The sequence below is a fragment of the Diabrotica virgifera genome, chromosome 9 (genome assembly GCF_917563875.1).
Source record: "Diabrotica virgifera virgifera chromosome 9, PGI_DIABVI_V3a".
Lineage (NCBI taxonomy): Eukaryota > Metazoa > Arthropoda > Insecta > Coleoptera > Chrysomelidae > Diabrotica > Diabrotica virgifera.
In genome coordinates this window covers 225,807,559-225,835,144 of record NC_065451.1, presented here as the reverse complement: position 1 = coordinate 225,835,144, position 27,586 = coordinate 225,807,559, and the positions used below count along the sequence as shown (strand labels likewise).

Sequence of the window (27,586 nt, the reverse complement as noted above, 5' to 3'; positions counted from 1 at the left end):
GTAGGCTAATTTTCTCCAATAGTTGAGGACTAAAATTATTGGAGTGTAGTATATTATAAAACATTGTGAGATCCTTATGCATGCGTCAGATTTGGAGAGAGGTTATGTTGAGTGACTTTTCTATATTAGAATAGTTAATTTCATCAACCCTCTGATTTTGTTTAAATGCAACAAATCTTAAGAACTTGTGCTGAACTCTCAATAGCTAGAATATGGGTGTTATAGTGTGGAGACCAAACACATGAACAGTAATCTAGGTGAGGTCTCACAAGTGAACAATATGAACACTTATGTATTAAACACTTTCTTGTGTTGAATTATTTTAAAAATATACAAGGCTTTATTGAAAGTTAAAAAATAATTTGTAAGGCAAAGTAAACAAAATAGATTGTGAGGTAGCTGCGCGAACAAAAATTTAAAAACAATGCATGAAAAAAATTATTGCAGTTAATATGCAAACGATTTTGGAGGCTTTTTGCTTCATCGTGCCACAATATTTATACGGAATTAGCTTTTTAATAGTCTATTTTTAATAAATTGAAAAAAGACAATAATTTTTTTACTAAACATTAACCGGAAAATTAATTTTCCTACAGTGACCTCATGTGCCATTCAAAATGTATGGCATAATAATTTGGGGACTATTTTTATATATAACCTTCTAAATGTTTTGGTTTTAGGGTGCCTGAAATAAATTACCTTATTCTACGTAAAAAGTGAAGGTTGAGCAAGGGTTAAAACTGCATTTGGGCCAGTGAATTTGTACGGCATAGTAAAATATAGTTGTGAAATAAATACAGTCGGAAAAATGAAAGAATACCCATGAACGAACATATAAAACACGCTGTATTTTCCTGTCACAGTGTCACACAAAAAATTGGCCAGTGCAAGTATATGTAATAATTATTGTTGCATGTACTTGCACTGGACAATTTTCTTTGTGACACAGTGACAGGAAAATACAGCGTGTTTTATATGTTCGTTCATGGGTATTCTTTCATTTTTCCGACTGTATATTTACTTAAAATCATACACTCCGTACAGTTTTCTATAATTTTTTATCAATGAAAATATGCGAAAAATGAAATTTTTTTTACGCTGCAGAACCAATATTTTTGTATGGCATATAGTTTTTATATCTTATATTATTAATATCTTCCTTGCGTCTTAATGCCGTCAATTTATAAATAATTTATTTATCCGGTCCAAAAGTGGAAAGTTTGATGCGCCACTGTCGACGCATGTGCCACTGAAAAGTGACGGCACAGTGTTCAAACGTTTTCTTTTAGGTTCTACTATTTAAGTTACAGACTTTTATCGTGCCTAAAATGATTAGCAAATTTCACCTATCCCGGCTCTTAGTCTAATAGCCTTATTCTTTAAGAATCTCGATGTAGTAATATTGTTGCTGAACATGTAAATGTCATTATATACCGGGTGTAACAATAATACTGTGTTTTTTCCTCAATTATTTGAGTATTGTAGTATTTATATATTCTAGTATTTAAAAAATATTGACATTAAAACTCAATTGTAGCCTTAGGTTTTCTTAACATTATGTTTTTAGACTCATTCACTTATGTTGGATAATAAAAATGTTAGGTACTTAAACAACTAGCCATGTTCTTCACCAATACAGGGTGTTTCTAAATAAAACTTTAAGGATTAATTCTACATGAAAAAATAATAACAGTTTGCTTTATAAAACATGTCCGCAAATGCTCCATTTTCGAAATTCGGAATGTTGAATTTTTTTCTTACAAGCTGACGATTTATTTATTGCTAAAACCAGTTGAGGTATGCAAATGAAATTTGGTAGGTTTTAAGAGGTTTTACATTTTTTGACATACAACTAAAAATTTTATATTCACCATTGGTGTGCATACAGATTATATGACCGGGTTATATGACCCATATGCATGCCAATGGTGAATATAAAATACATAATTGTATGTCAAAAAATGCACAACAGCTACCTCTTAAAACCCACCAAATTTCATTTGCATATCTCAACCGGTTTTAGAGCAATAAATAAATCATAAATGTGTAAGAAAAAATTCAACATCCCGTAACTTGGAAACGAAGCATTTGCATACATAAATCAAACACTCATTATTTTTTTCATGCAGAATTTCCCCTTAAAGTTTGTCGCGCTTATTTAGAAACAACCTGTATTGATGAAGAACATGGCTAGTTGTCAAAATACCTAACTTTTTCATTATCCAACATAAGTGAATGAGCCACAAAGCAGAATGTTAAGAAAGGCTAAGGCTACAATTGAGTTTCAATATTTTTAAATGCTAGAATATTCCACAGGGTGTTCCGAACTTTGAGGAAAAAACACAGTATTATTATTACACCCGGTATACAATGACATTTACCTCTACAGCAACACTGTTACTACATCAATATTCTCAGAGAATAAGGCTATAACATATTAAAAAAATCACTAAAATCAGACAACAGGTTTCGGAAATTCGAGACTTCAAAAATGACCCATTTTTAAGGTGTCCAGATTTTTTTGGCCAGGAGTGTATATTTTAAATCGTTCATTTAGTAACGAAATACCACCTCCAACACTTATGTATGTTGCCAGCACCCATGATGAAACTCTTGTGCTGACACACTGTCTGCATGGGTGCCGAATGTGCTAAGTAAAGAAATATCAATTTTGACTGAGTTTTTTAGTATGTTAAAAAATCGATAAAAAGTAATAGAAATCAACTGATTTTTATCTCGATATTATTACTTCAAAAAATGCGTTGCAATTCAATTGCTTTTCATCTCTTTATCGATTTTTTTAAGGTAGAATAAATGAAGAGCATTCACTCAAAAGTTTGATATAGTCGATTCGCTAATCTGAGACACAACTGCCTACACTACAATCGCAATAAAAATGCACTATATAGAAATAAACAAACCAAGACACCAAGAGGAGCCCCTCATGCTTTTTTATTTCTAGTGCATCTTTATTGTGATTGTAGTGTAGACAGTGTCTCAGATTAGCGAATCGACTATAAGTCCAATTTCACCAATTCTGAGAAACTAGTTCTTCTGCTATTGCTCTTTGAAGCAACTGAATTTTTTATTCAGATAAATACCTTTGAAATCTTCATTACTTTGTATTCATGAAATTTGGTAGGAGTTTTCAACTTGTATATCGATTTCAAACAGGTGTTTGATGGAGTAGATCGACAAAAGATGTGAAAGCAACTGTTAGGGATATAAACTGATTGTTAATAAGTCAAAATGGTTGTAGCGCCATGGGTTGGAATAGCGTGTAATGGGTTGTAGCGCCATTAGAAGAAGAAGACCAACAGTAGGAGTTTTGATGAAAATATCGGTGGATATTTCATAGATGTTGCCCAACTTTGGATATCAGCGAATGTGTTAAAGAAAAAAATTGAATTGAAATTGAACACATTGTGTGCAGGTGTCTGATTCTAAGACTTCTACACATGACTGACAAAAAAATGTGTATAACCAATGGCATACATGAGAGGCATCATGTGGTTCACATGTATGCCATCCACACGGAACGTGTTAGCAGATACGCTGGTAATTAAATGAGACTGCATGCAACAAGGGTGAACTCGAAAATCCCTGTTTCAAGAAAAATGTAATATTAGTTGTTGCGTGAGGGTGAACTCAGTGAATTTGATTATTTAATTCAATAATAATTATGATTTTGAATAAATGAACGTGAAGAGATGAAAGTAGAAAAGAGTTCACATTGTTGCACGCATAGCCTCAAATGTATGTTTACTGTAGATATTTAGGTTTATTTTATGTTTTTGTTTTAAGATTTTATTACTCGACTAATTCTATTGAGGTTTTTAAACTGTAAATTGTACTAAAAGTGGACAAGGCCCGGCAATAAATAAATAAATATTGTATTACCAATTGTAGTTCGTTCATGCATTTTGATATACATTGGGTATTAGTTATGACAAATGGTAGCTTCACGTTGGGTCCAATTATGTACAAAAATATTTCATGTCCATTCATTCGTTCCATGAGAGAACTTAACTTTGCTGCATCGACATTTAACGGTTTTGTTGCATCTAAGGTGGTAAAAAATATCAGCTGCAACGTCACCAGGCCTTTCATTGATACAGCTTGGTCTAAATGATGCACACCCAAAGACAAGGCATCTATCCAATTTGACTGGCCAGGCTTGGCACCTTCTATTTCAGAAAAGATTGCGTTTGGTTCAAAGTCTTCTTCTTCAAGTGTGTGAATATGCGGATAGTTAAAATCGTTATCAGTTACTGCCGAGTTTACCAGAATTACTCGGTACATACTCCTGGAGTTCATGTACCACTTGTAACAACAGAATTTCATGAGCCCATTGAGGAGTTCGGTTTTTTTAGGCGATGCTACATCGAACAAGATTAGCCCGCAGTCTTTTTTCGCTGGTGGAGGCATATTGATTGATTTTTTGACGAATTTGTACTAATTATAATAAAAAATACTCAAATATTCTAATTTGTAAACAGCGGAACCGGCATTAATCGAAATAAATCGAAAATGGCGGTTGGCGTGTAAATGTATGACGTATGACATGTAATAAATAATGACATATGACATCTAGCCTTCTTTTTCTTACTCTTCTTATTGGGTTTCTATCAAAACAACAGCCCTCGTCTTAGATGTGGCAACACGGTAATGCTGTCAAATAGAGGGCCGATTTATAGATAAAATAAATAATAGTTTTTGATTTAACACAAAATATTATTTATTTTACCTATGGTTAATATAATTAGTTTATAAACATATTTTATTATATACGCTTAGAAATTATATTTGAAGATTTCTATTATTGTAAACTGAAAGAACTACTTATACCACAACTGTTTTTATTTAATTTGTATAAGTGGATTATAAAGCGTTTGTCGAAGTCAAAAATTTTTATTTATCTAGGCAAATTAAAAAATAGCAATATTAACAGTCTATTTTTTTATTTATATTTTATATTTTATCAATATTTCCCATCAAAACTATTTAATTAACGGTCTATATAAAAACACGTGCTCTTCATAGTTTGTGAATTACGAATAGACGGTAGAACTCGGAGCGGTGACGGTCACAAAAACCTGTCGTGAGTTCAATGCTTTTCCTCATTCAAAAAGTGCACAACGTCGCCAAAGAAGTTTTCATTTGTTCACAAAATTTTTCTAAAAATTGGATATACTTATTTTCCATTCGTTTTTAGCACTAGCAGTAAAGTCGACTTTACACTACATGATTTATCATGTGATTTGTCATATGATTTTTCCCATGACGAGCCGCATGACAATGCGGCAATTGCTTATGACAAAACGAGCCGTATAAACCTTAGAATATAAAAAACCTATTTTTATATTCTAAGGTATAAACAATGCAAAATCATATGACAAATCACACAGTGTAAACATGTAAATTTCACTCCATGACCAAATCATATAATCATATGATAAATCATGTAATGTAAAGTCGACTTTAGCAGTACTAGCACCATCTTCTTGCTTTGTCAAATATTTTGCAAGTCCTGGATATATTTTTGGAGCAGCATTTTCTCTAAAAGAAGATATCTTTCGTGGAGAAACACTAAACGCCATCAGAATGCTTTAATGTAAACAAACACAATTTTTTTTATAGGACCTCAATGCACGCTGCCAAATTTCAATGTTGTGGTCGTGGGTTACACCTGTCAACAGTCAGCAAATTTTATGAATCATACTTAATTGTAGGTTATGATAAACGTCACTGTCACTTTCTTTTATCGTGCTCGTGCAAATACACCAAGAAGTGCATTTGACCATGGCTGATGAAATAAAAAATGTAGTGGAAAATGGGGGCGATGCGCCTCCCAAGACAGCTAAACAGCTTGCCAAAGAAGCCGCCAAACAAGCTAAATTGGATAAACTGAAACAGAAATTAGAGAAACAGCAAAATGCAGCTCCCAAGAAGGATAAAGAAGAGGTAAGTCTGTTGGTTTAACATATGTTTATTGAATGAAAAGTTGATCGGCTTTGATCCAGTCTAATTCAGTTTTAGAAAATCCATAATATGTAGTACTTTGGTGTATATTTTTCTTGATGCAATGTATTTATTCCCTTACGCAATTTTGTTTTAAATTTTTGGGATATTCTAATCAATGTTTCTCTCCAATGGCGCTACAGTCCAAGGCGGGGGCCTTCCCCAGGACCCCACGATGTAGCTATGGCGCTACAGTGTATCTCTGTCCCTGGCTACTCTCCTCCAGTTACTGTTATTCACCCTCAATATCTCTTTAGCATCAGTTCTCACTCTGTTTATCCACCTTTTCCTTGGTACTATGTGTTCTGTCATTATCCATTCTTATAAGGTGACCTGTCCAGCAAAATTTTTGTATTTTTGCATAATTTGCTATAGATGGTTCTTTGTAATACGAGTATAACTCGTAATTAAACCTTAGTCTCCATATACCATTGTCACAAATGGGTGCCAATATACTCCTTAATATATTTCTTTCAGAAGTATTAATAATGTTTATTGTCTTTTCTATCATGGCCCACGTTTCTACACCATATCTATTGCTTGTATGATGGTTTTATATATTTTAAATTTTACTTCCCTATATTTGTCTTTGGATCCAAACACCCGCAGCAGAGCGAAGGATGCTTTGTTAGCAAGCAATATCCATTTCCATATTTCCTAATCGCTGTCCTCCTCAGTTATCTTTACACCCAGGTATATGAACTGTTTTACTACTTATTTATTTATTTATTTCAATAGTAGAACCATTGACAATAAAATACAAAAAGTAGTAAAAAGTAAAGATTATGCACAATTGTGTGTAAGTTGGAACTCCATAGTACAAAATTAGAGACCTTATGAAGGTTAATGACCAGTTAGTCCAGAGAAATAAGATTTTTCTTATGACACATCCCCCCGTGACATCTATATTAATAACCTATATGTTTCCTGCAGCCGATTTTGATGATATACATAGTTATAAACAAATAAAGATCAAAAAACAATAAATTTTCGCTTTTTTCGTCTATTACTAAAAAGTGAAGCATTCTAAAAAATGTTTTATAATTATGTTAATTAATGTTGTTAAATTGTTCCATGCTGCTCCACCATAATTCAGTGCCTAACTCGTTTGGTATTCCATTACTTCCCTGCAGCTTTTTTAGTGTTTTTCGCACTTCTTCATTTGTGGATATTTTTGGTGGTTTTTAGTTTTAGTATACTGATTCTAAAATTCACCTCTGTCTGTTTCTTATTAAAGGTTAAATACATACCCTGTCCTCTATCTTTTCAGTATCTGTATTCTTAGACCTTAAGAGGGCCTTTGAGACCATAGGCCGAAATATTTTACTGACAAAATTGTGGCAGTATAACATTAGGGGTGGAGTTTTTGACTGGCTGAATAATTATCTATCAAATCGCAATCAGAAGGTTAAATTCAATAATTTTATGTCAGATGAACTTAACATTGATATAGGTGTACCTCAGGGCAGTGTCCTAGGACCTTTACTTTTTATTCTCTACTTGAATGATATAGATCTATTTGTTGATTGTGAGTTTGTTAATATTTTTGCTGACGATACGTTAATAGCTTGTAGTGATGTATGCTTGGAAAATGCAGTGGCAAAAATGAATTAAATTCTGGAGGCTGTTTATAATTATTTAACATTAAACAAGTTAAAATTAAATGTATCAAAGACAAAAGTTCTAATTGTAACCAGTAGATATAGGTATAACAAAATCAATATAAATAACATTAATTTATCCATAAATGGTGAAAATATTGAAATAACAACTAGGATTTCAACTTGATAACACTCTTTCATTGGAAGATCATTTTTTTTATATACACAAAAAATCAGCAAGAAATTATACTTTTTTACAAGAATAGCAAAAAATTTATCTTTAGAAACTAGACTTACTGTATACAGGGTGTAACGAAAATACAGGTCATAAATTAAATCACATATTCTGAGACCAAAAATAGTTCGAATGAACCTAATTTACCTTAGTACAAATATGCACATAAAAAAAGTTACAACCCTTTGAAGTTACAAAATGAAAATCGATTTTTGGACATGTGGCATTCTTATGGCAGGAACATTTTAAAAAATAATTATAGTGAAATTGGTGCACCCCATAAAAATTTGATGGGGTTTTGTTCCCTTAAACCCCCCCAAACTTTTGTGTACGTTCCAATTAAATTATTATTGTAGTACCATTAGTTAAATTTAATATTTCTAAAACTTTTTTGCCTCTTAGTATTTTTTCGATAAGGCAGTTTTTATCGAGTTGCGGCTTCTTTTTTAATATGTTTACATAAAAATTTTATGGGGGTTTTGTTCCTTTAAACCCCCCAAATGTTTGTGTATTTCCAATTAAACTTTTACTGCGGTACCATTAGTTAAACACAGTGTTTTTAAAACTTTTTTGCCTCTTTGTATTTTTTCGAGAAGGCACTTTTTATCGAGATATTACTTATTTTTTAATACGGTTCAAAATATACCTAAAAATGTAAATCATAAATAAATTTTCATATTATTACCAAGTCTCCATAATCGTACTTAGCCATATACAAATATGTGGTGGATTTGACAAATATTCAAAATATCTCGATAAAAACTGACTTTTCGAAAAAGTACTAAGAGGCAAAAAAGTTTTGAAAATATTGTGTTTAACTAATGGTACTACAATAATAATTAAATTGGAACGTACACAAAAGTTTGGGGGGGTTTAAAGGAACAAAACCCCCATAAAATTTTTATGGGGTGTCCAAATTTCACTATAATTTTTTCTTAAGATACTACTACCATAAGAATGCCACATGTCTATTTTCAATAAAAGATCTCTAATAGTTTTCGATATATTGGAAAAAATCGATTTTCATTTTGTAACTTCAAAGGGCTATAACTTTTTTTATGTGCATATTTGTACTAAGGTAAGTTAGGTTCAATCGAACTATTTTTGGTCCCAGAATATGTGATTAAATTTATGACCTGTATTTTTGTTACACCCTGTATAATTCAATAATCGAACCTCATTTTGATTATTGTGCATCAGTCTTATATTTGTTCAATCTAAATAAAATGGGGCAACTTCAAAAATTACAAAATCGTGGTATGTGTATAATATTAACAGGTTGACTGCCACGGCAGGCGTATACACCCGCTATGCCCTTGACTAATATGTGCTTGGGCATATGGGCCAATTTTTTTATTTATATATGGGCAGTGTTAAGAATGAGCCGATTGACACCAATAAATCGAATGCTGAATACATTGAACTGGTTTTCGGTATATCAAAGATTTCAATATTTTACATTGATTTTGGTTTATAAAATTAAAAACAATATAGCTCCCGATTATTTTCATCAATTTATTAATTTTCCTAATACACACATACACGATACTCGAAATAAAAATAACATATACTTTTCTGAAATGAATTATTGGGACCGTGCAAGTTCGGCAAAGCGACCTCTATTTCTACGCTCTGTACTTTTATTCGCACTTTTAATTATATTGGCCAATTATATTAGTCCTGGTTGCTGGATAATTGTCAAGGCCATAGTGCAAAAAAATAATAAGAAGAAAAAATAAGATGCAGGTTATGCTATGCAAACGTAAACAATTGTATGTAGTAAATAAAATTAGTTATTAAAATGCAGTACTGCAAGCAAAATACAATTAATTAAATTTACCTTTATATAATAATTGCATATCATATCAATATTGTGGAGCAATATATAATTTTTCTGCTTCAATGACAGAAGGTATGAAATATACGTCAATTTGACAATTTCAATTGACAATATGAATTATTTAAGATAGTTGAAATATTCTCCGCGACTCGCGCACGGTCCTTTCTCGTTTCCCTTCCAAGTACTTGCACACCGCGAATAGCAGCTCAATGAATTCATTAATATTTAGAGGTTTCAGAGAATTTAATGAATTGCCTAATGAATTAAAAGACTGTAGGACAGTTAAAAGTTTTAAAGATAGATAAAAGGTTTTCCTTAAAAATTTAAAGTAGTATTTGAATTGGCAGAGGATGTGAGCAATATTTTTTGTTTATTTTTATTGACTTTTATTGGTTGGTGAACTTGTTAATTTGATTATACATAATTTGTTATTAATTTTGATTATAATTTGTTATTAATTTTAAGAATAAATTTAAGGTTTTTCTTGGGATAGGTATGTTGAAATAACAGTGAATGTACACAATTTTCTTGTATTTATTTTATTGAATTTTTTATTGTGAATCATTGTATTGATTGATTTTCTTTTGTTTATATGTAAAAAAAGTGTATTTAAGTTAAAAATTTGTATATTAGGTTACCTATTTGGAAATAAAGATATCTATCTTTTCTGCTTCGTAAGGATATAGTGGCATCATGTAATTTGTTTGACTATTTCTGCCCCATTATCTCTCTCCATTGGGTGTTGGTTTGCTTCGGAGAATGAGTAACCAGTCATCTTCTTTATTTGGTCCGACCATCGTGCTGGAGAACTTCCACTGGTTCTTTTACCTGTTGCATTCCCTTCAACTATCATTCGTTCCATGCCTTCTCATCTTGTTATACACTCACTGGCACAAAATTCCACCACCCAAAAAGTTTGACATTTTATAACTTTAATATTTGTACTCCGATTTTCAAGATTCTTGCATCAGTTTGTAGGTACATGTTTTCTTCTCGTTTATTATTATTTTGGTAACAAAATTTTTTTGCTTATATGCCATTATACAGGGTGAATGGAAGCATTGTATTTTCTCCTACCTTAAAAAAATTCTGTGGAAAAAATTGGAGGGCTGATTTTGTTACATACTCCTTTTGTATTATCTTGGAGGTATCCCTAAGATTTTGTTTTTTGAATTATCCGAATATCTCTTATCTTTTAAAAGCTGTATATAAAAACACTGCTTTGAAGGTTTACTTAATTAAAAATATCAAACGCACTAAAAGTAAGAACACAAAACAGTTTAATAGCGGATATGTCCACCTCTCGCGGCAACGACTACTCGTAATCTGTTTGGCATCAAATAAAGATGTGTTATCCTTGCCTGGGGAATAGTCCGATATTCCTCTACCAGGGCCATAACTGTACCAAATTGTTTGGAGGCCTAGGAGACGGTGACTTGCTATTTTTAATTCATCAAATAAATGCTCAATAGGATTGAAATCTGGGCTGCATGCGGGCCATTCTAATCTTATCAATCCAACCACTATTTAAGATATTTATGTTTATGAGTCAATCAGTGTTTTTGTTTGCAAAAAATTCTACAGTTCTTACAAGAAAAGAGATATTCGTATAATTCAAAAAGCAAAATCTTAGGAATATCTCCAGGATAATAGAAAAGGAGTACTTAACAAAATCAGCCCCCCAATTTTTTCCACGGAAATTTTTAAAGTTAGGAGAAAATACAATGCTTTCATTCACCCCCCTATAATGCCATCTAAGCAAAAAAATTTGTTATCGAAATAATAACGAACAACACCAAAACATGTACCTATACACTGATGCAAGAATCTTGAAAATCGGAGAAGAAATAATAAAGTTATAAATTGTCAAACTTAATCAAAAATTTTGGGTGACGGAATTTTGTGCCGGTAAGTGTATGTCCAAAATATCTCAGAATATTTTGGTACAACCCTATGCTATTTCACGGAAGATTTTATTTTTTAGAAAAAAGAGAAAAAGAAAGAAGTAAAAGAGGCAGCAACCTACAGTATCTCGACATTAGAAGGAGAGAAGAAAGACACCACAGTGGCTTTACCTGATGCCTATAGTCCCAAATATGTAGAAGCCGCGTGGTATAGTTGGTGGGAAAAGAAACAGTTCTTTAAACCTGAATATGGGGTACGTTATAAATAAACTTTTAATGATTTGTTGTTTCTGATTTTTTTGTAATTCTAGAGAAAGTCAATACTAGAGCCAAATGCCAACGGGAAGTTTGTTATTATTATTCCTCCACCTAATGTAACTGGGGCTCTACATTTGGGACATGCTTTGACTAGTTCAATACAGGATTCTCTAGTTAGATGGTATGTATATTGAGCAGTGTGAATAAAAAATAAGTGTTTACTTTAAGAATTCAGTTATACTATAAGTACAATCTTATTAGATTCAGCTATAAGTTTAAGTACATTCTGAAAAATTTGTGAATAATATTTTGCTTATACTTATAAGTGTATACTAAAATTTAAGTTTAAACTAACAACAGGAAAAACAAATCTAAAAAAAACTTATAAAAATCGGCCGTATTCTATTTTTGTCAACAGATTTTTCAGTTTATTTAGTTATTTATTACAACCATTAGCAGACACACGTTTGTAAAAGTGTTAAAAATGAGTTCCGAGTACGACAGTGAATCTCTTGACTTCGAAGTCGGTGAAGAACAAAGTGGCAATTTGCGCTTCATAAAGGCTTTATCTAATCACAAAGTTTTATTTGATAAATCGCAGTTGCCATTAATAAGAAAAAATAAGGAAATTTCCTTAATTAAAATGCAGCAATCATACCAAACGATTTATGGCAAAAGTGTTAATGTAAAACAATTGAAAAAAAAAGATTCAAAATATGAAAAACGAATTAAAAAAGAAAACAGATATGAAAGCAACTGGAAATAAAAAAATTATTTTGAAAGATTGCATAAAATTCCTGGAGCGGCGACAACGGGATTGAAGTCATTGGAAAATGTAGAAATGCAAAAACCAGCTAAGACAAGGCACGTTTTAGTCAGACCTCCTCCTCCTTCCTCTTATATTACACCATCACAAGCAAAAAGAAATAAGCTGGAAGGGCAAGAAACAGATGAGACTGCAAAATTATGCACAGCAGATCTACAAAGACTGGCTCTTCTTGAGCAGTTAAAACTTACGCGCATGCAGATCGAGCGAGAACAACTTTTATTGAACAAGCTACCAAGCGCGGCTCCTCCTTAGGGTCAATTGGTCAATGACCCCCCTAAAATAATCTCATAAAAATACCAATTTTATTAAAAATATCTTTTATCTAAAACTTCACTCTGAAATATAAAATTCTCTCTCAGCAGTCTGCATTGGCAAAACAAATATAATAGATATAATAACGTCGCGCCTCGCGCTATACACAAGCCCGTGGCTGGGCCGTATTTTAAATTGTCTATATACAGTTCTTATGGCTTATGGACAAATGCATGTAAAATAGAAAAGAGACGGCAGATAGCAATTTCGTGGGCGAGAGTGGGAGTGACCTTTCCGTCGTATACCTCTAGTAGAGTCGACGGCCTCACGTTTAGTTAGTTACCGTCTGCTGACCGCACTTCACGGCAGGTCTATATCGATCGCGGCGTATTTGCGTAATTTATTTTGTTTTGTTGGATTTTTTTGTGATTGTAACAAAAACAAGATGAGTGTTGTTGACGAAATAATTGCCTTAAAATCTGCTGGAACACTAAATTATGAACGGCGGCTTGAGAAAAAAGAAAGTGGTCGACCAAAACCAAACATGAATTTAAAACAAACAACAAAGGATAGGGGTAAGGACATTCAAAGATATTTTAAAGAATCAATGTACAATTTGTGTGATTGGATTTGTGGCTGCAGTGTGAGAAATGCATTTTTTTGCTATCCGTGTTTACTGTTTTCGAATGACGCTGTATGGGCGAAAAATGGAGTAACTGACATTAAGCATTTAAAAGTGAAAATTACAAAACATGCCTCTTCAACTACTCATATAAATTCATCAATGAGTTACGCAAGTTTAGGACGTGTTAACATAAGACAGCAACTTGATAGTGTATATCGTAAATCTGTGCATGACTTTAATGAATTGGTATCTAAAAATAGGTATATTTTAAACAAACTAATCGACTGTGTAAAATTTTGTGGAGTTTTCGAAATTGCATTGCGCGGTCATGACGAAAGTGACAGCTCCAATAATCGTGGAATTTTTCTGGGCCTTATCGATTTTGTTTCTGAACTGGATTTAATGTTTAAAGAACACATTGAAAAAAGTACAGTATTTAAAGGAACATCGAAAACAATTCAGAACGATATTTTAGAATCAATGTTAGCCATTGTGCATACTCATATCATGAAGGAGATTGGCCAGACAAATTTTGTGGCCATTCAAGTAGATGAGACCACAGACAGCTCCAATAAAACGCAGATGATTATCATATTGCGATATGTATTAACTGGTATTGTACATGAAAGATTTTGGAAATTTGTTAACCCCCTAGGTACTACAGCACAACATTTAACTAATGTAATATTGGAAGAACTTCAATTATTAAAAATTAATGAAGCACCTGAAAAATTGATTGCCCAAAGTTACGATGGTGCATCAGTCATGAGCGGTAAACTGGGAGGAGTACAAACAAAAATTAAAGAAATATACCCAAATGCACACTTCATTCACTGCTATGCCCATCAATTTAATCTTATCCTCCAAAAAGCGGCGAGTCAACACAAACCGATAAAAATATTTTTTGCAAATTTACACGGATTTTCGTCCTTTTTCGGCCGATCTCCAAAACGTACGATGGTTCTGGATAGAGTGGTTAAAGTAAGGCTACCTAAAGCTGCGCCTACTCGATGGGCTTTCAATACAAAATGTGTTGAAATTGTATACACTTATAAAGATGATTTAAAATCTTGCTTAGAGGAAATTATTGATGAGGAGCAAGATGGTAACAATATAAATCAAGCAACTGGTTTAAAAAGACATTTGGAAGATGAGCATTTTTTATTTTGGTTAAATTTTTTCCATAAAATAATGCCCCATGTTGATATATTGTTTAAACAATTGCAAATGCGAGACATTGATGTTATATCTGTCAAAAATTGTATCCTGTCTTTTAACAACAATATCCAAATAATTAGAAATACTATTTTGGAATCAGAAGTACCAAGCACATCAACAGCAAAAAAAAGAAAAACTACTGCAGAGGATCCAAAGCGACGAACTGCACTTGAAATTTGTGATATTATTATATCTGAAATAAATCACAGGTTTAGTTTCAATGATCATCTCATGATTTCACAGTTATTCTACATAGAGAAATTTGAAGCATACACTACCAACTTTCCGCAAAATATTTTAAAAATGGTGACGGCTAATTATCCCACAGTGAATATTTCCAAACTAAAATCGGAACTTGAAGTCTTATATTGTCGTGAGGATTTTCGCAATAGTGCTGGTGCAGTAGCCATACTTCAGCTTTTTATTAACATGAATTTGTCTGAAACATTTTCTGAAGCAGTGAAGTTATTAAATATTTTGTGCACACTCCCTATGACAACCGTGGAAAGTGAGAGATGTTTTTCTACTTTAAAAAGAGTAAAAACATTCCTGCGTAATACGATGGGACAACCTAGACTTAGTGCCTTGTCTATGCTGAGCATCGAGAAAACGCTTGTCAAGAGCATTCCAAATTTCAATGAGAAGGTCATAGACTATTTTGCAGAACTAAAGGATAGAAGAATTGACTTAAAATATAAAAATATTTAAAGTAAGTTTCGTTTTAATAAATTTACAATTTATTATACTATAAATATTCCTATCTATATATCAGTCAATAACCTGTTCATACCATTTTTCCTATATTTTTTAAAAGATTTACTCTAAAAAAAGACAAATTTAATTTTCGGAAAACTAGGGTAAATAGTATTGAGTTTTATCTAAGTCTGTATTTTTTATCTAAAATATAAATGCTAAAAGATCTTTTAAATACTTTAAAAAATCAACAGTTTGAAGTTTTCAAACCAAAATGACCCCCCTGAAGATTGACCCACGAGCCGCCGCTGCAAGCTACGTCAAAGTCTACGCGAAACCCAAGGTCCCGAAATTTCAACTTCTTTATATTTAGATAAAATATATACAATGTTATAAATTATGAAATATGATATATTTTTTAAGGTACACACCCTGTATATTTTTATTTGTTTCAACAGTTTTTGAATATAATTTTGAATTTATAACTATAACAATTTATATAATTAAATGTTTAGTTGGTAAATTAAATGTTTGATTTCTTCTCTCCGTTGGAGTCCCCTTCTCATAACATTTTTAGCGTCATTTTCTAAATTGTATTTCTCTTCTTCTTCGTCATTCATGACATCTTCTTCTTCATCGACAGGAAGTGGATCATTTAAATACTTTGATATTTATGAAGTACAGCACAACTAATAATAACAGATGCAACTCTGTCTAGTTTTACTCTAACCGTATATTGCAAAATTGGAAACCTTCTCTTCAGTTGGCCAAAGCACCTTTCAATTATGACTCTTTCTTTCATGAAAAGTGTGTTAAACGCAATTTCTTCACGAGTTTCGGGATTTCTGTATGGCGTCATCAGCCAACGTCTGATTCCATAACCAGAATCACCTAATAACACCATATTATTATGCCGCATATTATTCATTTCGACATAAATTGCAGAATTCTTTAGTATCCTACTGTTGTGTACTGACCCAGGCCACTGAGCGTCTATGGAAGTAAATTCTTCTTTTGCATTACATGTTGCCTGTACATTTATGCTAAAGTAACCTTTTTTGTTATAGTATTCGTCTCCATGCTCAGATGGTTTCGGAATTCTTATATGTGTACAATCAACAGCACCAAATGCACAAGGAAACTGATACTTAGCACTTCACTCTTGTTGTGCTTCAGCAATGTTATTTAAAGGAAAACGTAACCAAATATGTGATTTTTGAATTATTTTAGTCAAAACAAATTTCACAGTTTTACTCACTGTTGTTCGATGAACACCTTCATCCTTGCCAACTCCAATTTGAAATCCAGGATCACTTAAAAATCGAAGAAATATCTGCATTTTTTGTCTGGGATTGAATGCTCCTCCCCTTGTTTCTCCAGTGTCTTGAAGGAAATTTTCTGCTAACCACTCCACATTAATTCTCGAAAAACGATATAAATTATATTCCTCATCCCGACACTCACTTCGTTGAGAATAATATTTTCGACGTCTGATGTTCATAAATTGAGCCATTTTTAAACGTGTTCGATTGAAGTTCTATACAAGACAAATTTTTAAGCTGCACATTACCTGGCTTGAAAAATTCAAAGTTGTTACTTTAAAATTTCAGTAAATGCTGTATTTTATTAACATCTAAATAAGATTTTACTACAAAAAGACAGAACATACTTAAAGCAAACAGAATAAACTTATAAGTTTAAGCTACGACTTAATATTATTCACAAAAATGTTAGCTTTTGCTACGAAAAAGGTACTTTAAGTGCATACTACAATTTTATTCACACTGACCATATTAGCATCTGTAGTATTTAACTATCATATTCCGAAAAAAATAATAAACATGTGACATTTATTACGTTACAATACTACTATAATGTTAAATTCTAGGCATAGGATGAAAGGAGAGACAACTTTGTGGAATCCAGGCTGTGATCATGCTGGAATTGCTACTCAGGTAGTTGTGGAGAAGAAGTTATGGAGAGAAGAAAAGAAAACTCGTCATGACATAGGAAGAGAGAATTTTGTCCAAAAAATTTGGAAATGGAAGGATGAGTAAGACATAATATTACTTTTTAAAATGAAAATGAGAATCTTATATTTGAACCCTATAGAATTAAAACCTGCTAGATCCATTTTATGAAATTTTTCAGGAAACTAAAAAAACATTAAAAATGTAAATTCCAAAGAGTATTCGGCATTTCTTAATCAAGGTGGCATCAATAAATGTCATAAAATTGCGGATTTGAGCTGAAAGATTATGCCTGTAAATTAATAAATAATTGAAATTTGAAACTGTGTAAAAAAAGAGAAAACGAAAAATTTATGATTTAGCAGGTTTTTATTCTGATGGGCTAATTTCAATTCGTTCGGGGAAGACCATAAACCCTTTCTATGTTTCACCCTCATTAGGGATTGATGATCAGAGTCAGAGGTGTATATATAGTTGCATCTGAACAAAATGAAAAATAGCCTCTCCCAATGTCGAATCACAATAAATAACTTGATAGGGATGCTGTAGTGACATCTACTTAAAACAATTGGAAGTTTTATTTCCGGAGAAATAAACACTTCTCGTGGGACCAGATTTTGGTTACACCTGTATACATGATTTTTAATATTAGCGAAACAAGGCTTGAGAGAAACTTTTGAAGGCCCAGAACCTTTCTGTGGCATCGCTAAAGATGCTATGAAAAACGAGGTTCAGAAATGGCTGATAAAGAATCATCAAAATAAATGGATAACCACTCAAGGGCAAATCCAGACTAAAAAAATAATCAAGAATATTGATAAAAAAACTCTCAAACAGTTTGATGAACCTCAACAAACGAGAGATCAAAACGGTCACTGAAATGGTGACTGGACATTGCCGTTTAAGAAATCACCTATACAAACTAGGTAAGGTGAATGAACCATGGTGCAGAAAGTGCGAAATGGAAGAAGAGACTGCCATACACATACTATGCCATTGCAGTGTGCTAGAAGAGAAGAGATCCTAGAACTACCAATAAGAAAACTGTTGGCCTTCGTTGAGGCCACAGGACTTATTTAAAGAGAAGAACAGGGTTTTTTTTATTCCATTTATTAAAATACATAATAACAATATACAAAAAAAATACAAAAAAACCAAGAGCCGTAGCTATGCTGGTTTTGTGGTAACATAATAAACATAAAATAACAGATTACATAACAAAAAACTTTTTAGACTACTTTACACTGAAGGTTAAGTTTTCCTATAGAAATTCATTAAGGTGATACAGTAGCGATCAACAGGTAGCCAAAACGCGTTCCAAGATTGCGGCTGTAATTTTGAATATTTTTTCGAAATATTTGGCACACGTATTCGTAATATAATAAAGAATGGCGGTACAGAGCCCAATTTGAAAAATATATTAATATGTGGAAATTACTCTGTAATTAAATAAAATATTAAAAAAACGAGCCTGTACCGCCATTAAGAAGAACAAAAAAAAGAATGTGTGTGTACTTTGTACGCACGTAAGAAGTTATACTTCTATTATATGATTTAAACAAATTAATATACTTTTTATTTATATTTTGTTTAAATATTAAACTAATTTATACTTACTACTTCTCAAACATTTTTATTAGAACAGTGCCAAAAATTAAAATAATAAAAGAATAAAACACACACAAACACATTAAACAAGCCACAAATGATGTCTGAACATTAATTGTCGAAAATTTTTTTAACTAAATACGTATTTTCTGAAAATACAATTATATAATAAATATACTTACAATCATAAAATGTATTAAAAAAAAACAAAAAAGAAAGTTTCTATTGGGACTCGAACCAGCGCTGATAAGAGCGGTTGGTATTGGAATTCATTCGCCTTCTCCGCTTAGCCACAGACACTATGTGTCATTATTTACGAAGATCGACTAACTAAATGGATTAAACTTGTGATATTTTGATATTTTGAAAATTGATCAAATTATTTTAATTTTGAATTGAAATGATTTAGAATTGAAAAAATACAACAAAACATAGAGTAAAAAAACTATATATTAGGTGAATATTGATAGAAATTTTGATGGTAATCAAATTATATAAATAAAAGTATTACATACTATGTATTTTGGCAGATCAAATAGGTAGGTTTATACCCATGATACATTAACAATTATTACGTACCTGTTGCTTTTAAAAACTATTTAAAAGTCACTACAATATTATAAACTTTTTTGTTTCTGTCCTCACAACAATAAAACTAATATATTATACATTTGTTTACCTTTACCTCCAAACCACAGCTGCCATATCGGATAATTTTTGACATGTCATTTGAACATCCAATCAGAACAAAGTTATAATGCGCATGCGCCGGGCTGATAGGTTTTAACATATAAAAAAATCACCCTCTATCGCCGGTAAAGAAGTATAACTTCAAAAATACACTTTCTTCAAATAAACTTTTTTATTCGATGCCTAGATTTTGTGTCATTTTGGAACTACTAATGAAATAAAAAATTTTAGTAGTTCCAAATTGACACAAAATCTAGGCATCGGATAAAAAAATTTTTTTGAAGAAAGTGTATTTTTTTGTTCTTCGTAATGGCAGTACAGGCTCGTTTTTTTAATATTGTATTTAATTACAGAGTAATTTCCACATATTAATATATTTTTCAAATTGGGCTCTGTACCGCCATTCTTTATTATATTACGAATACGTGTACCAAATATCTCGAAAAAATATTCAAAATTACAGCCGCAATCTTGGAACGCGTTTTCGCTACCTGTTGATCGCTACTGTTTCCTCTTAAAGAATTGTATTAAATATTATTTATTATTAAATTATAGAATTATATTCAATTAAAGCTATCTGTTGTAGTAGTTAGTAAGAAGTAACTCTTTTAATTCAGTTTTAAATCTTTCTAGCTTGCAGTCTTTGATTGTGGGTAACTTATTATACAAAATCAGACCACTTGAGTATATACTTCTTTGTGCACCAGTAGTTCGCATTCTTACGGTTTGAAAAGTACCTCCGTGTCTGGTATTATGGTCATGCACATCTTCTATATGCCTTAGAGTAATATTTGTAAGTGTTTGAGAAAGCTTAATTTTATGAATGAATATACAAACTTGTAAAATGTATAGCGACTCAATGTTTAGAATTCCTCTCTGATAGTACAGGTCGTCAGTTGGATGAAGTCTTGATAGTTGAAATATATATTTCACAGCCTTGTTCTCTAACACCATGAGAGGATGTAGCTGTTTTTGATTTGTATTACCCCAAACGATAGTTAGATATGACAAATGTGAATTTATTAAAGAGTGATAGATCATTTTACGCTGTGGGATACTTATAAATTTCACAATTCTTCCAAGCATACCCACTGCTGGAGCTGTTTTTTGACACGTGTTCAATATATGCTGTTCCCATGTCAGTCGATTATCTATGTGTAAGCCAAGGTATTTGGTAACATTTTTTTAACGAATTTGAATTTTCCAAAGTTTAACTGTGACTCTCTGTTATTTGAAATTATTGTGTAACTACACTTACTCATATTAAGTGAGAGCTTGTGGTATCTGAGCCAGTCATCTATATCTGTCAGATCTTTTTCTACAGCATATTCTAGCTTTTTGGGATCTTTCTCGGCATACAAGAGTCCTGTATCATCAGCATATAGAAATAGCGTTGCTTTTAAAGGTAGATTGGAAATGGAGTTTATATAAATAAGGAACAATGTTGGTCCCAATGTAGACCCTTGAGGAACTCCACATGTGATGTCTTCTGCCGTACTAAACACATTATTGCAGATCACTTTTTGTATTCTGCCAGTCAAATAATCCCTCAGCCATACTAAGGACATAGGTACCAGTTATGGTTTGGTACAAAGGCCTTATGACCAAGTGCCAGAGACTAACGAGTCTCGCCTGAGTTAAGAAGAAGAAGATGGTTTTTAATACTTGCAAGCCAAATAAACGATGAATGAAAGAAGACCTGGGAAGTCTAAAAATGAAATTTTACCTAGATGAATTGACGGGAGGTGAATGCATATTGTAGAGTCCCTTTCGTCTGTTTTATTCATTTGTTTGCTTTGTTAATTGTAGAAAGCAAGGATTTAGGTTGTAACGTTGATTGATATATTGAGTGTAACCACAGTAGAGTGTTGTAATCAAAAAGTTGGTTCCACGGTAGAAGTATTTAGATTTTCGGACATTCGGACATTGTCGCAAAAATAAATGTTTTGAGTTAATACACTTTTGAACGGTATGTGCGATATAAAATAGCTGAATATTCTCTACTTCAGAAACATATTTTGTTAAAACGTCTTATTTTGAGGTAGAAAATCTTCAGTGATTCTATTTGTCTCAGTCTTAGTGGAAAAACTGTGTGTTGTATACCAAACTTCTTCTTCTTCTTCAAGTGCCGTCTCCTAATTGCAGGTTGGATATCATCATTACTATCTTTACTCTATCTACCGCTGCTCTAAAGAGTTCTATAGAACTGCATTTAACCAGTCCCTTAAATTCTTCATCCATGACACTTTCCTTCTTCCTATGCTCCTTCCGCCTCTTATCTTTCCCTGTATTATCAGTCTTAGCATTTCATATCGCTGTCTCCTCTTTACGTGTCCAATATATTGTAACTTTCTTATTTTTATTGTGTTCATTATTTCGCATTCTTTGCCTATTTCTCGCAATACTTCCATGTTCGTTTTCTTCTGTGTCCATGCTATTTTAAGCATCCTTCTGTAACACCACATTTCAAATGACTGTAGCTTATTTATGTGTTCTTGCTTCAATCTCCAGCTTGCATGTCCATATTGCAGTATCGAGAACACATAGTATCTCAAAGCTCTTACTCTCAGTTCTAATCCAAGGTCTTTGTTGCAGAGAATTGTTTTCATTTTTGCAAACACATTTCTTGCTATTTCTATCCTGGCCCTTATTTCTGTTGTTTGATAATTATTGTCTGAAATCCAGTCCTTAGGTATTTGTATTTATCAACCCTTTCTATCGGTATATTTCCCAAATGTATTATATATTGTATTATCATGTATCACACCAAATTTATATTATAATTTTTTTAGAAAAGGCGTAAGGATTTATCACCAGTTGAAAAAAATGGGAGCATCTTACGATTGGGACAGAGCTGCATTTACCATGGACCCAAAATTATGTAAAGCCGTAGTGGAAGCATTCGTGAGACTTCACGATGATGGCACCATTTACAGATCAAACAGATTGGTCAATTGGTCCTGTACGCTGAAATCTGCCATTTCTGATATTGAGGTAAGTAGAGTTCTTCTCACAACCTATGTTCAATGTATTCTCTTTAAATTTACAATCAGATCAAGAACTTTACCTTCAGTTAAAGTAGATGTCTCAAAATGTTCATAAATCATAGGGTATTTTGGAATGTCCATCATATGCTCCAGATTTTGCAGCTGCTTATTTTTTCTATTATCAAGACTGAAGACATTCCTTTCTGATCATGGCTTTTTGTCCAATCAAGTAGCCAAATTTTTTTAAAAAGAATAAATTGTCTTTTCACATCCAGGCCCAGAACTTTACCTACCGTTAAAGGAAATGTCTCAAAATGTTCATAAATTATAGGATATTTTGGAATATCCACCATATTCTCCAGATTTTTCACCTTCTGTTTTTATCTATTGTCAAAACTGGAGATATTCCTCCCTGGTCATGGCATTTTGTCCCATCAAAAGCCAAAGTTTTTTTAAAAGAATAAATTGGGGTTTTCGCAATCAGGTCAAAAACTTTACTCGCCGTTAAAGTAAACTTCTCAACATTTTCATAAATTATAGTGTATTTTGTAATATCCACCATATTCTCCAGATTTGGCACGTTCTGACTTTTTCTATTGTCAAGACTTAAGACATTCCTCGCTGGTCATGGCTTTTCACAACTAGGCCACGAATATTATCAACATAAACTTCTCAAAATTTTCATAAATTATAACGTATTTTATTATTTGTAGGTGGACAAAGTAGAACTGCCTGGTCGAACTTTCCTGTCAGTACCGGGATATGATGAAAAGGTAGAGTTTGGTGTTTTAGTTCACTTCGCATACCAAGTGGAAGGATCTGATGAAAAACTGATAGTAGCCACAACTCGTGTGGAAACAATGTTGGGTGATACGGCTGTTGCTGTGCATCCAGATGATGAAAGGTAAAGTCTTTATAACTAACCTATGTAAACTATGAAAGGGAAACTTTTATAAACTTATGTCTCTGTGAACGATAAGTGTCGTTTGTGACCTGGTCCCTTCAACCTTCAATTTTGCCTATTAAAATAGTTTTTAGAAGATTATATTTGTCGCCTTTTAAAATATGGACTAGAGATGGTACATTTAGTTGTTTAACAATGTTAAGAAGCTCTCTTTGTCTATGTTGTTCTATGTTGTCGTATATGATAGCTGTATTATCAGCATATCGCAAATTATTTATGGAAATTTCATTTATTTTGATACATTTTTCATTCTGCTGTACGAGTTGAAAGCTTTTTCTACATATATGTTAAACAACAGAGGGAAAAGAATGCAGCCCTGTCTCACGCCTCTCTTATTTTTACTTGTTCTGTATACAGACCGTTGAAGATCCGTAATTCTGCAATTTTATTGCAGTGCAACTGACGGATCATCCTTATATCTTTTCTATCAAGACCAATCTCTCTTAACGCCTGTATTAACACATCATGTCTTACATTGTTAAAAGCTTTTTGGTAATCGATAAAGCAAATCAAGACATTCCTCCTCTAGGTATAGCATTTCTGCGCCAATGACTGCATGCAAAAAGTGCCTCTCGTTTTCCTAAACAGTGTTTGAAAGCAAACTGAGTGTCTCCCGTAACTCCCGTTCTCTCTTCACGTTTGTTATAAATCCGCTTATGAATTATTTTTAAAAAGGCTTTGAATATATGGCTCATTAAGGTGTTTGGACAATGATATTGAACCAATCTGATGGTATATTTCCATTACTGTATGTACGATAACTTGTACATATGTGAGAGTATGAATATACTCTTAGAGGGTATGATTGTGGACTGTAGTTAGGATTGCTAGTTTACGGTTCAAGTGGGAGTATAAAGGTTTTATACAGACAATATTGATATGTAGATAAAGAGTCTTACCAAGTTGTGAAGCCTTGTTGAACACTAGAGCCAGTCACACACACGAGTTGACTGTTCTCGTTCCACGTGCCACTCCCGAATTAACTGTCCGTGCACGACTTTTGATTGTTCGTTTCAGCCCAAAAGAAAGGCTGTACCGTTAAGAGATGAGCGGTACCCAAGTTGAAACTTCGAAAGGTGGTAGAGAAAAAAGGTTGCACCCTCGTGGCGACTGGTACGTGTTGACCGTTCGACCGGCTGATGAGAAAGTGGTCCTTTTTGTATTCACAATTTCGCAAGTGTCCAACTATTGTCTATTGGAAGGGATGTAATTAAGTGGGGATGGACAGGACAGGGCTGGCCTGGTACTTATTTAAAATTAAGGGGTTGTGAGAAGAAATTAAACACATTAAAACATATAATAATATTTTTGATATGTGAAAATTGAAGACTGTATAATATGTGGTTTTAAAGAGGTTTCATAGGTGCTTGCCATTTCTGCATTTACGTTATCGGGTCCTACAGCTTTATTATTTTTTAAAGCTTCGTTCGCATATTCCTCTTCTGATTCTAATATTGGTGGGTCAGTTAAGTCTGTATTTTCATCCGTAGTATCTAAATTACGATCTTCAAAGAAAAGGTCTAGTATTTGTTATTTTTTTTATGAAAATTTAAAGAGTTATGTTTTGCAAGTAGTACCCGGGGATTACTGTACCTGTACCTAATCTTGTTTTTAGGTATACACACTTACACGGAAAATACGTGACCCACCCATTCTGTGATAGAAAACTACCAATAGTTGTGGATGATTTCGTAGAGTTAGGATTCGGTACTGGAGCTGTTAAAATTACACCTGCCCACGATCCTAATGATTACGAAGTGGGGAAAAGGCACAACTTACCTTTTATTAACATCTTTGATGACGAGGCAATCATCGTTGGAGATTATGGAAAGTTCACAGTGAGTATTGTCAACAAAGTTATAAAGTAGGCAAAAAATAACCTTTGTGTTTGAAAAAAAAACGTTTAACATCCAAGGTGTCTTCAAAATCGCGAGAGAGTACCGCGTGACCTACATATAACCATAACACAAAGTTATAATCAAATATGTATTAGAGAGCTAAATATCTCGGTTACAATAACTTCTTGCTTACTGAATGATTGAAATAAACTTTTTAATAATTATTTCATCTTTGTAGGGAATGAAACGATTCCATGCCAGAAAAGAAATTGTAACAGCTTTAAAAGAAAAGGGTCTTTATATAGACACGAAGAACAACCCTATGGTGGTGCCCATTTGTAATCGTAGCAAAGATATTGTGGAACCTATGCTGAAGCCTCAGTGGTAAGCAGAAGATCTTGAAATGATTTCTTTACTTAATTTATTAGTCTTTATTTTTAATTTATTTACACACACTTGACTAAAAATATAATTTATAAATATTTCAAAAAAGAAAATAATCGTTTCGTTTTGATTCAATTCGAGTCTGTTGCCATCCTCTGACACCTGATGTTTCGGAATCTATTCCTTGTCAAAGAGGCTTTGCAAGAATACTGAATTGTACCCTAACGAAACGAAGAAGAAGTGCAAATATTAAAATATTTGCACCTCTGGGTATGGTTAGACTGTCCTCTAACGAGGAATGATGAAATGAGTGAAATTATTTTTCACTCATTTTATAAATATGTATTTTACAAAGTTTTCCCGACAAAAATCAAACGAACAGTTCACATAATAATCGGAAAAGGAATGAATAAAAATGTAAATTATTCTGTATATACATATATGTACAGATATATCGTTGGAAGCCGGTTCTGCAAACAATGCAGACAAAAATTCTGCAAACAATGTTACCCTCGCTCATTTTATAAATCTTTACCTGGCATGTGTGGAACCTTCTTTAGTGAAGCTTCTATGGTGGGGGGTGTCTTGCTTGGGTTACAATTGTTTGGGTTGACAAAATCGTATTTGGCGTCATTAAAAAATCATGACGCGAGTGGTAACCTTGCGGTATACCGTAATATAAATATCTATACACTTATTTTAACTTTCTTAGTAAACTAAGTACAGATTCTGAATTACCTATTGTTTGATTGGTTTCAGGGTGATTTCAAATATGAATCCCCTGAATTTTAAATAATTGCCTGGCTTCAGGGTGGTTTCCAAAAATAGTGCGATACATGTTTTTGTGGTAAAACTACCTATGTAAATTAAATTAAATCAATTTACATGAAATTAGATAAACAAATATAAAATTGAAAAAATTAATCAATTTACATGAAATTAGATAAACAAATATAAAATTGAAAAAAATTAATCAAAACTACAAAAAATTAAATAAAACTACAAAAAAAATATCCAAAATTAAATAAAGTTACATAAAATTAAATCAAATTAAATAAAATTCATCCAATTAAATAAAATTGCATAAAATTAAATGAAATTAAATAGCAATAAATAACATTAAATAAAACGAAATAAAATAAATTAAATCGGATCGAATCTAAAAGAAGTATACTTCTGTCGGCACTCTTCATGTGCCACGCTCTCTTTCTTATTGTAGTTATATTGATTATATTTTCAGGTATGTACGATGTGGTGAGATGGCTCAGGAAGCCGTAAATGCCGTTAACAACGGTGACCTGAAATTAATTCCTGAAGTGCACGTAAAAATCTGGCATCACTGGATGGAAGGTATCCGCGATTGGTGTATATCAAGACAGCTGTGGTGGGGTCATCGAATTCCTGCGTATTTCGTCACTATGAAGAGCAAACCACAACAAAAGCTTTTGCCAGGAGTAAGTATTAAACAATTATTGTGTTTATTTTATAAAATACAGCAACAAATATTACTAATTTTCTTTCTTTCTTGAATTGCTTTATAACTCGGGTTGAGTTTTCACCCTATCCACTATAGCCCATCTTTTACGATCTACAACACTTCCATTTTCCATTGTTGTACCCCTTCTTCTTCTTCGTCTAGCCATTCACGTCCACATCTGAACATAAGCCT

At 32.6% G+C, this 27,586-nt stretch overlaps 2 protein-coding genes across 2 annotated transcripts in view; one reads left to right on the top strand and one right to left on the bottom strand.

Annotated features, from left to right (window-relative positions):
• Positions 1–4,556, bottom strand: part of LOC114335162 (uncharacterized) — a 28,035-nt gene extending 23,479 nt beyond the window's left edge. Inside the window, exon 1 of the mRNA XM_028285341.2 lies at positions 3,901–4,556. Within this exon, the coding sequence (XP_028141142.1) occupies positions 3,901–4,428 (528 nt within the window). The 5' untranslated portion in view covers positions 4,429–4,556. The remainder of the gene's footprint in view (positions 1–3,900) is intronic.
• Positions 4,557–5,717: 1,161 nt separating this feature from the next.
• LOC114335164 (valine--tRNA ligase) overlaps positions 5,718–27,586 on the top strand; it is a 45,652-nt gene continuing 23,783 nt past the window's right edge. The window contains exons 1-9 of the mRNA XM_050662648.1: positions 5,718–5,964; positions 11,682–11,855; positions 11,913–12,040; positions 17,365–17,529; positions 22,537–22,738; positions 23,445–23,635; positions 25,311–25,533; positions 25,772–25,917; positions 27,158–27,371. Of these exons, the coding sequence (XP_050518605.1) occupies positions 5,803–5,964; positions 11,682–11,855; positions 11,913–12,040; positions 17,365–17,529; positions 22,537–22,738; positions 23,445–23,635; positions 25,311–25,533; positions 25,772–25,917; positions 27,158–27,371 (1,605 nt within the window). The 5' untranslated portion in view covers positions 5,718–5,802. The remainder of the gene's footprint in view (positions 5,965–11,681; positions 11,856–11,912; positions 12,041–17,364; positions 17,530–22,536; positions 22,739–23,444; positions 23,636–25,310; positions 25,534–25,771; positions 25,918–27,157; positions 27,372–27,586) is intronic.